Source organism: Camellia sinensis, chromosome 10, assembly GCF_055761805.1.
Source record: "Camellia sinensis isolate YWXY chromosome 10, ASM5576180v1, whole genome shotgun sequence".
Classification (NCBI taxonomy): domain Eukaryota; kingdom Viridiplantae; phylum Streptophyta; class Magnoliopsida; order Ericales; family Theaceae; genus Camellia; species Camellia sinensis.
Genome location: NC_138970.1, coordinates 181,983,684 through 181,998,619, shown reverse-complemented (window position 1 = coordinate 181,998,619; position 14,936 = coordinate 181,983,684). Strand labels below are relative to the sequence as shown.

General features: G+C 30.5%; 1 protein-coding gene across 2 annotated transcripts; it reads right to left on the bottom strand.

Annotated features, from left to right (window-relative positions):
* Nucleotides 1-1,554: 1,554 nt before the first annotated feature.
* Nucleotides 1,555-14,295, bottom strand: LOC114283513 (uncharacterized). 2 transcript variants are annotated; one of them, XM_028226353.2, is made up of 4 exons: nt 13,102-14,295; nt 12,895-12,945; nt 12,715-12,787; nt 1,555-1,917 (listed from the first exon to the last, which is right to left on the bottom strand). In XM_028226353.2, exons 1-4 carry the CDS (start codon nt 13,815-13,817, stop codon nt 1,756-1,758), a joined length of 1,002 nt encoding a protein of 333 aa, XP_028082154.1. In that variant the 5' UTR covers nt 13,818-14,295; the 3' UTR covers nt 1,555-1,755. The 2 variants fall into 2 exon arrangements, with proteins under 2 accessions (XP_028082154.1, XP_028082165.1); XM_028226364.2 differs by having other exon boundaries at nt 1,555-1,911.
* Between the last annotated feature and the right edge of the window lie 641 nt (nt 14,296-14,936).

Here is a 14,936-nt window from a genome sequence, read left to right as displayed (position 1 = left end):
TTCGAATGATATTCAGTTATGTAACATGCTCAAAACCCAACTAAATTAATAATAAAAATTAGGAAGTAAATCTTTTTCAGTGAGGCTCAAATTGGTCTCGTTTGGCATGTAATAGCATTAGCTTAAAAGTTAAAAAGTATTAAAAAAAATTTAAAAGTCTATAATTTATACGAGAAAGCCATTTTTTTTTTTTTTTGACTTTTTGTATATTTTTTTGTAAAAAATTAATAAGTTATTCTAAACATATTAATTTTTTTATCTCGTATTTTAATTAAAAAGTTAAAAAATTATTAAAATAGTCTATTTTTAAAGGAGGCTTAAATTGATCATTGCAGTTAGAATTATAGAATGAATCTAGGGATGTTTGGGAAGAGAGTTGGGTTAAAATAGTCTATTAAAAGGTAAAATAAGTTAAAATGGTCAATAGTATAAAATATCATATTTAGTTTATAATCATTTTTTTTTTTTTTTACAATCATCAAATTAATTATAAAAAAAGCAAATTAACTTTTCCTACACAATTTTTTTAATCAAATTAAAATAGGTAGAAAGCAATTAAAATAGTTTACTTCTCAAACAAAGCCAAGCAAGAGATATTAATCAAAGAAATTCAACCCCAAGATATATGTGTGTATATATATATATATATATATTCCAGAAACTGAATTTCAAAGGAGTCTACAGAGAGAAAAGTACTAAGCCAGTACGGTTTATTAATGCACTTATGCTATCAAGAGTTATAGTTTGATATATATTGAAAAATAAATTTATTTAAAAACTTAGTTTGTGTTTAGTGTAGCTTTGAAAACTTAATTCCATCCCTTCATTTGCATGCATTGTTTGAATGGAGTTTTAGAATTGTGATTATATCACACATTTCAAAATATATTTCTCTTTTTGTTTGGCTGCTCTCTTTCTTTCTTGTTCTCTATTCTAAAAACAGAAGATTTTTAAATTTTGGGTCTATTCGGTCATCTACCCGAACATTTCCCGAATGTCCGGCCGGTTGTCTAGCTAGTTAATTAGATTAGTGTTTATGTTTTTTTTTTTTTTTTTTTGCATAGTTATTTTTATATTTTAAATAAAAATATATTGAAATTTTTTTTAAAATTTTTATGAGCTTTAAAATAGAATTTTAGATTGTGTGTTTGGTTGTGAGTTGTAAATTTTTAAATTAAATATCATGTCACATCACTCAATTTAAAATTTATAACCAAACAAAATTTTCTCATTCAAATTATAATTTTAAAACTCACAAACTCAAAATGTAATTATATTTTCAAATCATAATTTTAAAGTTTCAGTAAACGCAACCTTAAGCTTTCTCAACAATGGTGATCTAAATTATGAAACCGCATAATCAAATATATATCATTTTGGGGTCGGAAGTGCCTTCTCCATCAGTTAGAAAAGTAAATAAAAACAAAATAAAATGAACAAAGAAAAATAGATAACAAAACTCACTGGGAAATAGATAAAAGAGAGAAAGGGCGGAGAAAAAAAAAAGTTTATGAATACAAAAACAGATCACAAAAAATATATCAATGGACAAGATTTTGAAACTGTGTAAAATTTTGTCCATTCATTTATGCTATATATCTTATAATGTGATCAATTTTTAGTTTTGCACTGGAATTGAAAAACAAGAAGGGGGTTGCATAATTTAACAATGATACAACATGTGGGATTCGATTAAATAAATGGGGCAACTTTTGTTTTTTTGGGGATTTATGATAAAATGAAACAAATAAATAATTAAGCACTCCTAGAATAGTGTAGGACCATGACGTGATCAGTGGTTGAGGAGTCTGGAAGCAAAGTGAGTGCGTTTCTTGGACTCCATATGTTGTCTCTAACATGCTGCAAAGTCAAGAATGGTAGAAGCTGTTGCCCTCTACATGTTATCTCTATCTGCGCCTTCCCCACAACAAAACATTCATTAGTTGATTATAACACTTGTTTGTGTTAAATAGGTAATAATGGAGAAATATATTGGATTTTCCCTAGTTTGACATCCAATTCGAGAGATTCTGCTGGGCCTCGGTTGTTGGGCCTTATTGCTCCTATTTCAAATCAAAATGATCACATTATATTTGTCTTACAAAAATAGATTATTTATTCTTAAAATCATATTTATTGTCCATTTTATAAGACAAATTTTATTCGATCATATAATTATTAATATCTGATCAATTTAATTTTTGATTTTTGTTTGATATATATATACATATATATATATATATATATTTTAATGTTATAACATAAACTATTTGAATCACGAGAGTAGATCTACAGAGTCCAATAAATCCTCTTAGGTTGGATGTCTAACCAAAGATATATTTTCAATGAGAAAGTTGATAAATTATAGATTATCACGTCCATACAGATATTACTTAATTAAACTCTATTGCTACGGTCACGAATTTATCATATTTATTTGCAATCACAGATATAAATAAATATAGATGTATTTTAGTAATTGAGAATTTCATGGTGAATATACACTTATTGTCACACGTATATGTATATATATATATATATATATAATTAATGATTAAATGTGATGATACCCTATTTATCGTTTAAACATGTAAAGGACAAGCAACGATTTCTATAAATCACAATTACATGTTGATTCTATGGGCAAACATACAAAATGAAAGGGGTTAAAAATCACAATGATAGCAATCATCATCATGGTGTACATGTTTGATGAAACATGTCACGCAGCTATTGAACTCGAAATCTAGATGATCATGCAGATCACTTTAAAATGATCATTAATGATCATTAGAGTAATCACTAAGATATGCTTTGGATGAGCACTTGCACAATCTTTTTTCATTATAAAAGTGGCTACTTCCTCCTATGGACCCCTAGAGACGTAAAGATTCCTAAAACTCTACTTAATAGGCTCTAAGTACATGAATATCTCCTCTCACACCTTTACACTTGACACTCCGTTTGGATCGTTTAAAAAATAAAAAAATAAATAAAAAAATTGATTATTCACTTAAATGAGAAAAGACAAAAAAAAAATTATAATTTCTCACTATTATATTTGAATGAATAAAAGAAAAAAAAATATAATTTCTTACCTATCTTGTTTGGATACAGTATGAGAAGGGGAAAAAAATGTTAATTTTATTTTATCAAAATAACCTTCAATATTAATAAGTCCTAAGTCCTGTTTTTTTATGAGGGAGATTTTTGTTTTTATTACAAGTTTCATTAAACCTAATTCTTTTGCCACTAAAGCTCACCACTTTTGGTGAGAAACAAAACATAGATTTGATGAGAGTTGATTTTTCACTATCTCTCTCCTAATTTCTCACTATTTCTCATCCTATTTAACCATCTAAATAAGTAAAGGATTTTTAATTCTTACCATTTCATTTCATTTCATTTCTTTTCTTTTCTTTTATTACCAAACCCCTCTATCCAAACAGAGTGTAAGTTACTCACTCTCTTCACCATTACCATCCACTGCCACCACTTGCCACCATGCTGACCACCTTTGCCATCAACCACCACCGCCTCTTGCCTCCCTTATCTCTTTCCTTCTCACCTTCACACTTAGCCACTCGCTTCACCATCAACATCTACTGCTACCATGCTGACCACCCTCCCTTCTCCTCTCTCTTCTTCTCCCACTTAAAAATTGGCGCCACCTCTCCACCTTGCCACCCCCAATACCCCCATTCCCTCGCCTCCCCACCCTTGATGCCCCCACCATCTCAAATAAGGTGTTTCTCTTTCGGCATTAATTCATAAAAATTAAAATTGTTATACATATTCTACAATGCATACTTCTATAATAAAAAAATATAGAAAAATTTACTCCCTCATTAATTCATAAAAAAGCAAGTACAATTAATTTAATTTTTCTAACAAATAAATTTAATACATTCATTAACAAAATTTACATCCTCCGTTCCAAAATATTAATCCCTTATTCAATTTTTCATTATTTCAAATTTTGAAAAAATAATTTTTTTAAAGTACAATAATTGTACTATCAAAAAAAGTTAAATTATCTAAAAGTGACTATTATTTTAGGATGGGGAGTGTAATATTAAATACCATAGAAATATATATATATATATATATGTGTATATATGTATTTTTATTTTTTATTTTCTTTCCTCTCACTTGAAAAATAGTGCAGCATTGAAGTCATGCTTTGTTATAAGCTTACGTCTGTCCATTCTTCCACTGCATCATATTTCTCCTTAACGTCTACTTTACCTATCATATTTCTCTCTATTTTTATCTCCACAAATAGTATAAATCTATCCCAAAATTAGATATAAAATATATATAAATGAATATTTTTTTTAAATATAAATCTTAACAACAAATTTTATTTATATATATTTTATGTCCGATCAACGATCAAATTTCTGTATTTATAACAAAATAATTTTTAACTCTAGGGCTGCGGCTGCCTGCTCTATCCCACGATTGAAAGTTGCACAAGTTTAATCATTACCGGACCCACATCGCTTTGCTACTAAGCCAACCAAAATCATAATACCATAGACTTTAGTCTTTTATCATATATCTGTATATTATAGTGCAAGTAATATTCTATACATATCAATGTCATTTATCTATATGTATATATGTATATGTATAAGGTTAGGTTTTTTGGGGGGATATGTTTACTCCCTACCTTTATCCTTTCGTAGTTATCCATATTCTTTTTTAGACTCTAATTCGGATTTACATTGATATTGATATCATCTATCTAGTAAATTTCACAATAAAGATAATTTATAGAAAAAATTAATTTTATCAGACATCTATAAATATAAGAATAAATCATATTTATTTTATAAAATGAATGGTAAATATGATTATAAATTTAAACTCTCAATTTTATAAAATAAAATGTGATTTGTTTCATTATTTATAATTGTCTGATAAAATTGATTTTTTATTTTTTATTTTTTGCATGAAAAACCTTTATTAGGAGGTCTTCAAAGTAGCCTGTTTGGATTATCTGTGCTGCCTACCAGGGTGGGAGCCCACAAAATTGAGAATGGACAAGTATGAAAACATGAAGTATGGAGAAGAGTTTATAATTTTTTTTTTCCCAATCTAGACAGTGGCTGTTGTTTAGATGTATGGGTGCACCACGGATCCCGATATATATTTTTGATAAATCCAAATCATTAAAACAGGACCTCATGATAGATTCACGAGTTAAAACAGTATCCTCAAACTCAAATCTTAATTGGAGGGCAGCCAAAACCTATAATATATCGAGACATTTACTAATCAGTCTTATTAATTAAGTTTATTTACCTACAAGTCCTAATTAATAAATTTATTACTATAAATTTATTCATAAAAATAAGACAGACTGATAATAAATAATAAGTCTAAAAAATAAGACTTATGGATAATTTATCCTCGTATCTCATCATAGTTGAATGAAGAGGTAACGGATCCAAAAAGCCCGGCGAGAGATCAGCACGATTTAACTTACTTTTTGTTTTCAAACCTAACCTAACCTAACCTAACCTAAGTTATTATATATATGTATGTATGTATGTATGCACACAATATCGTCATATATTCTAAACTTATGCACGTCCTATTCACGTTGCTTTCTCTCTCTTTCAATAAACCCTAATATTAAGGTTAATATTCCCACTTCAACTACCACCCTTGATTTATTTATTGTTCTTTCATTGATTGTATTTGCAACTTATCGAATTCATCAACATAATCAAAATCATACACAACTCTTCCATTATGAAACCCATCTTAAATTATTCATTTTAAATATTTGAGGTTGTCTGATTATAGGTTTATGGTTCAAGTTTATAGAGGAGCGTCTAATGTTTTTATGTGTTAATTGAGTTACTAACATGTTAACATTTTATTTGAAGCCATTTTTTTTTTTTAAAGGTTGTGTTGTTTTAAGAATTGTTATGACCCTGAATATAATCTGACCAAAGTTTCTTTTTCTAATGGGGGTCGATGTTCCAATCATTGTCCTTGTTCTTTTATATATTGTGCATGCATTCCATTCACACATTAAATAATTTGTTTATAATTATAAATATTTATAACTATTTTATCTATCCAATAATCACAGTTATTTATTTTATTCTTTTTAAACAACTTGGAATGATTCTGTTGTAGTGTTGTAGATTTATCCCCTCATGCATTGCTTTCCTCCCACGTAAAATATGACTTTATTTTTTAATTTTAATTTTGTTTTTTTTGTTTTCATTTAGTTTTTTGGTTGGTGTTGTGATTGTGGATGAGATGAGATGATGGTGCCTTTTTAATTCCATCAAAGTGCACCACTACATAGGATGAACCCCTTTTTTTATAAAGCACAATAGGGTAAAGAATGTGAAGGGCCTACTAGCCTACTACATAGCTGTCGGAAAGATGAGCCGAAATAAGCGAAAGCATGACGAAATATACGGAGGGAATAATAATTTTACTATAAACACAAAAATTAATCATAGAAATATACATAGAATAAGTAAGATTTTACAAAAAAAAAAAAAAAAAAAAAAAAAAAAAAAAAAAAAAAAAAAAAGTGGAGTTCGCATATAAAAAAATCTTATCAATTTGTATAAGATACGTATTTTTTTTTGTAATTGATTTATGTATTTATAAGCTTTTCCAAGGAGATGGCGCATGCAAATAGATGTGAGAATGACAGGGTCCACGTGTGATTTTCATGGCCCTATGATATGATTTTGGATGTGCTAGTATCAAACTTTTTATATGCTAATGAGTGTCATCAACTAGGCCAAGATAATCCAACAAGTTGATGTGTCGTACATCATAAAAGTCAATGCATTCCATAATAATTATAAAAAGATAGGAAACTAGCACAGCCCACCTCTATCGATTGATGACATCTTTTTTATTTCCTTGATTGTTTTCCTCATGGTTTGTGGCTCATCTTCACTAGATATATAATTGAATATTTTGTCATTCGTATGTATGAACAAATCGAAAATAAAGAAGCCCAACAAGGAGCTTCATTAATTCATTCATATTAATTGTCTCCTCCCACGCGCGCATAAAAAGGTAGCAAGATTAACCCTAGAAATACATCATTTTGTTTGGGTAAGTACTAGGAATACACAAGACTATATGTAATATTTATCTCTAAATTTTAAGTTTCATTTAATCTTTCAAACTTATGTACAGACCTAATCATTGGGTACTTGGTTGCATGTCACATGCGAAAGTACATATTTTATGAAACAAATTACCCTATGTTGTTAGTCAGTATAGGTATTGATAGTACTAAACAGTGTCACCTTTCTAATTATAGTAGAATTGTGGTAATCATGAATGTAATTCTTGTTTTATGGTGAACTACGTAAATCTTTTCTTCTTTGTATGTACACTTTATTTTTATTTTTTTATACATTTGTTCTTTATTTTCGTCTTTTACCGATCCTAGTTAGATGTTTTGGATTTCTACTATATGTAACCAGATCTTTTTGTTTTAGATGGATTGATGAGGAATACAATGTTGTTACCAATGATCTTTGAACTGCGTGTTTGTGTGAGTGAGAGAGAAAGAGAGATTACATTCTTGGTTGTTTAGTTGTCGCATATAACTTCCTTCTTTGGGCAAGTTTCCCACACTACAATACTATCCTAATCTCATTCCCATGGAAGGCAAGGGAACAAGTATATGCTCATTCTCTTGTTCCATGAACAAGTATATGCATCCAAACCAAGGTATAAGGGTTGACCTAAATACTAAATTATGTGATAATTCTGATTAAAAGAAACAAAAATGGAATGTTGTGTCTCATACATGATACATTCCTAGTTTGCTAGGATTAAAACTTATAGCATATGATTGCAATAAAATCTCTATATATTTTTTTATGAAGAGTAGATATAGATATAATATTTCAAACATGACTAGGAAAAAGAGTAAAAATTCACTCAACACTGCACCATAGTTGTCAGGCTGGCAATTCCAATTATAATTTACTTAGCTTCTTTGTCATCTTCGGTTTTTTTTTTTTTTTTTTTTTTTTTTTTTGTAAATATTTTGTTTTATATTGTTACTTCAACAATGAAAATATGTGAGGGCACATGAATAGAACTTGGGAAGAATTTTGTGTTATTTTGAAAATCAATTAGAAACTAAAAAAGAATGTAAGTTGCCATTTTGTGTCAATGTATTATGAATATTCTTCAAATCCATATAAAATATATGCATTGTGCTGGTGCCATTAAGAGTTATGTTGCATAATCTAAAACAACTAAAATAGTAGCGGTAGCACAATCGTGCCATAGCAAATACTACATAAATAATAAGCACACTGACCTAATTTTTGGAAATTTATTGTTTTTGAAAAAAATTGACTACTCAATTTAGAGTTTCAATCAAATTTGTATTGAGTTAGGAATTTTTTTCGAGAAGTTTCTTTTTTTGTTTAGATTCCAAATTTGAGCTTAACTTGTAATTTTTTTTTTAATTATTTTTTTGTAACCATGGGGTGGATTTTGGTGTGGGATGGTTAACTAGCCACTTTCCTTATAAATAGCATTGTAAGCCATTGAAGCTACTCAGTCATTAATTAAGAGTACAAATTGAGAGAAAGTTTTCTCTATTTCATGTTGTTTTTATTTTTCTTTATATGTTTGTTCATTTCATTCACTTCCCTACATCACCTAGTTTAAAACCCTAGTTTGAAGATTAAGATGGGTTCTAGTACGCGTCTCCAACCTAGCTTTACCCTCAAGAAATGACTTTCTTCTGGTATTAAGATATGGCACGAACACCTTAGGAAAGAAGGGACTTCTTTAGTACCTAGAAATGGTCCACTATGGAAAGGAACTACAGATGGACACCTACTATACAATCAATCATACAATTCTAAAGAAATAGTAGTGATACCTTCTTTTTACGTGTGTTCAACATTTAAGACCATAAGCTCTCATCTATTTTACCTCGTGGAAACATCATTGCTAAAACAAAGCTGAAATGGCTTAGCTATTCACCAACCATGGAAATTCATCTTCTCCACAATAAAAAAAATAAAAAAATAAAAATAAAAAAGCCCCACATTTTCAATTATGTAGCATCAGAAATATGTATACTTGATTTATGATTGAAGTAATTTGAAAAAGTGTAGTTTAAATAAACAACTATCGAAAGCATTAATTACAGCTCTAAATAATAGGCTTCTAAATGAGAATCTCTGTAGAAGGTGAATCGAAACGATCTTGAAATCTAAATAATACAACTAGATAAGGACTGGACAGTGATAATTCTCATACTTCTTGGGCTTGGACTTGGGAGTAAAGGATAGATTATACTAGATAATTCAATTGAAAAATCAAGTTTAAATAGGATTAATTGATCAAAGAGAAGGAAAAAGGTTTAAAATTATGCCAAGTATATGTAAATATTTGTTCTTCAAATAACTACTGAAACTAGGGTTTATAGATACTTCTGCTAAAACATACATCACTTGTAAAGGAAAGAACTACATTCATAACAAAATGGAAGGAATAGGTGAGATTTTGTAGTGGCTTTCCTAGATGTTCAAAGATTGTACGTGTTCCTATTCTATTTTAATTAAAAACAAATAATAATAAATAAAAAAAACAAATTGAAGAAGATGAAGAAGAAGAAGAAGAAGAAAAGAAAGAAAGAAAGAACTATATGCCTTGTATTTTTTCAAGATTTCACTACACATATTCAGCATATGCTACTTGGGCCTTTAATTCATCAGAATGGAGGAAAGGGAACATTTTAATGGATGTTATGGGAAAATAAACCCCAACTTCATGGAGACAATGAAATGAATGTAAATCTGATTATCAAGTTTATTCCTTGTACTTGTTTATTCCATCAATAAAGTTTCTTTTATGCCGATCAAAAAAAAGTTTATTCCATTATGAGAATCTTGAAGGAGTTATGATAAAACAATATGTAACAGAAGCTACTTTTTTCTATATTTCCGTCCAAAATTCCCTAACAATGATCAGTAGTTCAAAGGAGTATAGATATGAAAAATACTCTAAATAATCCGCCACTCCCCACCTCGCCTAAAATTGTTAGATAGTCCTAGATTATTTGGTGACGTTGTCTATGTAGTGTTCTTGATAAATGAGAAATCATAAAATACAATAAGTTTTTTTTTTGATCGGCAAATGTTAATTGTTAGTTGTTAGATTAGCACTTATGGGAAAAAATCTCTCCATTCTTGGCAAAGCACCTAAGTACTTCCACTCCCTTAATTCAACCCCCCTAAGGAGAATTGAACATATGACCTCCTTGGGATTAAGCCCTAAGGAAGACATAGTGACCAACTAGGCTAGGCCTAGTTGATTTACAATAAGTCATCTTTGTCTCTCAACTACACAAAAGTACGTTAGTATTATCCCGTGATAAAAAAAATTATTACGTTATTGATTAAAAATACTACACAAACAATGCATTAAGCAACTACAAATTAGTTACCTCAACCCAATGCACACAGGCTGAAGAATATTTTCGTGATGAACAAAGACTCTTTTGATCACGGAAAAAGAGAATTTTCTTAGATGAGAAGAGTGGGCAGTGTCTAAATCCATATGTTTTTTTCTTCTTAATGTTGTTGTATGATGGAAAGAGACTATACTAAGATAAAGACTATTGGTTCCAGATGTTAAATATATAAATAATAGAGTTATTACTCTCTACGGTTTAAGTTTTTAAATGAGTTGATAATCAATAATTTTTTATAATGACTATTGGTTGGCTTGTTGTTTTTCTTGCTTTGTTTTGTTGGTTTCTCACCAATTGGAGCTTGGAGCTTGTGCTAGCTCCAAGCTCCTCTTTATTGATGTAAGCTTCTTCTTATCAATAGAGATTTCTTTTGTCGATCAAAAAAAAAAAAAAAATGACTGTCTGTCAAGTATACTCCACACTATTGTCCAATACTTGGAGTTTAAGCTAGCTCCGAGCTCCTATTTATTGATGTAGTTTATCATATTTTGTATATTTTCATCAATAAAAATTTATTTTGTCGATAAAAATAAATAAATAAATAAACTTTACCGTTGCTGAGAGTTCTCCAGTAATAGTAAACAGGTTCAAAACTCATTGCAACAAATGAATTTGATTTCAATTACAGGTCTTGTTTGCATACTTTTTTCTCAATCGTCGAGAAGGCGAAGTGGATCCATACTATGTTGTGAGATTATATATGAGATCCAACGTATACATAGTTTCATAGATCTGATACATAATTGGGATCGTCTAGCTTAGTTATGACACTTTTTGCTCTGTCCCAATTTATTGATGTATGTTATTAACTATGTACCTTTTTTATTATCAATAAAACTCTCTTATGCTGATCAAAAAAAAAAAAAAAAAAAAAATATTTTACTACAAGTTTTTCCCTAAGCACTTGTCAACATTTATTTTTATTTAATATCTCTATAATCTTTCAATGTATGGCTAATTACAATAATGGTCCTCAATCTATCCGCTCAGTGGCATTTTGAATCCCTCATATTTTTAGATGTGTCAATTTAGTCCCTAAAATATGAAATGTGTATTTTGTGGTTTTTATGTATGCCAGCGTTCTGGACCACTAACAAAAATAAAGGGTATTTTTGAAAAAATAACAATCAAACTAATTAAACTAAGGGTGCCCGATGTATTCCCTCCTTGTGACTTTGGTCTCCATGTTTCAATTGTGCATTCATTACAGACTATTACTATAGTTACTTTGACATTTCTTCCTAAAATACCTTCCTTTCGGTTAGTGATTTGGAACCGGATCAATCACAAGGATCACATAAGGACACATTTAATACTTTACGTATTAAATTGACACAATTAGAATGTAATGGATCAAAATGTGACAAAATACATACATTGAGAATTGTTTGGTTTATTTACTTATTTATTTGTTTTTTATTTTTTTGATAATCGAGTATCCAAACCATTGGTATACTTACTGCTTTAATGTATATGCAAAATGCTTATAAACAATAGATTTTTGTTGGTCCAAAATTTCTGTTTCTATGATTATGTACATTAAATTTGGGTGCATTTTCTCTTGTATTTAATGCAAGTACCCCCAAATCAATGAAATGTTCCTTAAATAGTATATGAAGCAAACAGTAATTAAACCCACATATCTACAACAATGAAAGCCCAATTCTCTTCCATTTATTTTGGAATCAAGGGAAAGAGGTGGGATGTAGTTTTCTCAATTATCTATCTCCATATTTCTTCACTTGACCCTCAGACCTTAATCTCATCACTAACACATTAATAACTAACTAAACATAAAAACTTTAGTGAAGATAATTTCCTTAATTAGTCAAAACACCTGGTTGCTCATAATCTATCTTGCTAGACAATGGATTATAAGATAAAAGGATAATAATACAAAAAGAGAAAAGAGCTACCTAGAAATATACTTCACACCTAAATATGATGCAATCAAGAATGATAAATATTACTACGAGAACCCCATTTAGTTCTGCTGTTTCTGTCATGTTTCTCTTACCAACCATGTCCATGTACCTGTAATTAATTTGCTGGTTGAAAACATAGCTATGTTTTTTTTTTTTTTTTTTTCATTTTTTGTACTTTTGTTTTGCCAATCTTTCATTTAATGATATGGTAGGTACTAATCAACTAGTTCTATAAGCATTTGAAATTTAATGAAGATTCAATAATGATATGATGATACTACATACCTCTGATTCGCTATCGAGTCTGAGCTTATTAACCAGATACTTCATTAACAATCGAACTGTCATCCTTCCATCCCTTAGGAAGTAGAAACAACAATCAAAACAAAAACAAAAAGCAAAAGCATTTTGGGTAATGAGAAAAATAAATGAAAACAAATAGACAATTAAGGACGTGATAATTACTTAATTCTCAGGTAGCTCTTGGGTATCTGAGGCAAAAAGGGTTCTTTCGATCTGCATTGAGAAACCACGTACAATTCATCGTACATGAGATTGCTTTATTTTCTTGAAGAACATAGAGAAACAAAAATATAAATTTCCTAATAATTTTTTCTATGAATAATATAATTGTAGACATTTGTTGTTACTTTCTATCCTTTTTGCACTTACTGATTTTGTGATGCTTGAAGCATAAACCATATCCCAGAATGGGGTCTCCGAGGAGGATCAACTATTCTGAAATCTAAACTTGGCCCTGCAGGTACATCTACTCCAGCGTGGAGTTGAAATGGCCGGGTGAAATATGATCCCGGTGGCATTAAAGAAGAAGAAGACGATGAAGAAGGAACTGCTACCGTTAAGTTTCGCGCCATAGGCCTAAACGCCCAGTTAATCTCTTGATGATGAGGGAAAGTCGAAATAGCTGCCCGTTGTGACAAGAAACTGGCACTTGTAATATTTGAAACCGGCCTTGGCGCACGAAACTCAGGCATATGAAAAACTGGCGGTGGTAGTGATCTCACATGTTGTGAGCTACCCCCGCTAGGTAGAAGATCAAGCTCGATCAAACTGGCTCTTCTAGTAGTTTGATCAAGCTGATCTTCGGGCTTGTTGTCATGACTTGTCATGTGACTACCGATACCCAATTGAAGCCACCCTTCCTCCCTCTCATCTTGAACATCCTTCGAACTCGAACCTGCTTCATTGACACTCTCAGTTCTTGACTCATCTTCTGCCATAGGACCAACAACAACTAGATCATATCCTAAGCAACTTTCACTACAACAATACTCATACCCTTGTAATCGACTCATAAGACTGAAACCGTCAGAGCAACCACCACCACCGCCACAACCGCCACCATGACCGCCAGCTACGGTGGTCATATTGAAAAACCCAGAAGCCCAAACCCCCAGACTCGGTGAATCTTCTTCTTCTCCTTGATGATCTCAAAGCAAGCCATGGATTGAGAGATGTCGAATCTTGGAGGGTTTAGATTGGGAAACCATGGTTTGAAGTTAGGGAATCAAGAAAGGAAGAGATACCCATTGACTTGATAAGATTGGGTTTGGTGTGTTTATCGTAAATTACATATCAGAGGACAACAACAAGAATAAAACTTGCAAATCTCACTTTCCATTAATTCTCTTTGTTTGGAAGCTTGTGGGGGATGAAATAGTTGCAGAGGAAGATAGAAAGATAGATGGTGGTCAGTCAGTTATATTATATATCTTATGCTTCTTGTGATATTTATTTGTAGTATATACCTAAGACAAAAATATATATAACTAAGAGAGGTCGAACAGTAATATATATTTTTACTTTATTAAAACGAAATATATGTTCCTCATTGATTTTTAAGAGGATAAATTATAAATACACTCCATAACATTTGCTTAAAGTACAGGTCATTTCCTGTAGTTTGAAAAAATTACAAATATCTTATTGTTAAAATTTTTTATTTAATAGAATTAACTAAAAAAAAATTTATAATTGCTCTCCTATATAATAATAAAATTACTTTTTTTTTTTGATCAGCAAAAAAGGAAGACTTTATTGATGAAATGAGCCAAAACAAGCAACAAAATACATCAATAAAGGAGGGAAGTGCAAAAAGCATCATAGCAAACACTCCACAATCCCAACTAGGTTGGCACCAAGGAGGAAGCACAATCATCTGCTAGCACTACACCCACAGATTGGCGAGAGACCAATTCAAAACAAAGAAAAAGAGACAAAAAAATAAAAACCTCCCAATCACACAGCATTCCAAATCTGCCAATTTGTATCCCAAGACTGCATCAATTTGTAGCAGACCACCCATTCACACCAGTAGCAAACCCAAATCAAGACTTTTGTAGGGGTCCCAAACCATTCAAATTCTTAAATGCCTGGGTGCTACATCCCAGCTTTCTTAAAGAAGTTGAAAAGGTTTGGGTTGGTACACAAGTGGAAGGGTGGGCTGGATTCAGAATTATGGTGAAATTGAGAACACTTAAACAAGC

What these genes read in the sequence shown, in the direction of transcription:
- LOC114283513 (XM_028226353.2), bottom strand. Translation starts at nt 13,817, where the DNA reads ATGACCACCGTAGCTGGCGGTCATGGTGGCGGTTGTGGCGGTGGTGGT. An exon ending in CTTCAAGCATCACAAAATCA is followed by an intron (nt 12,946 to 13,101) that starts GTAAGTGCAAAA and finishes TTCTCAATGCAG; the next exon opens with ATCGAAAGAACCCTTTTTGC. An exon ending in AAGAGCTACCTGAGAATTAA is followed by an intron (nt 12,788 to 12,894) that starts GTAATTATCACG and finishes CTACTTCCTAAG; the next exon opens with GGATGGAAGGATGACAGTTC.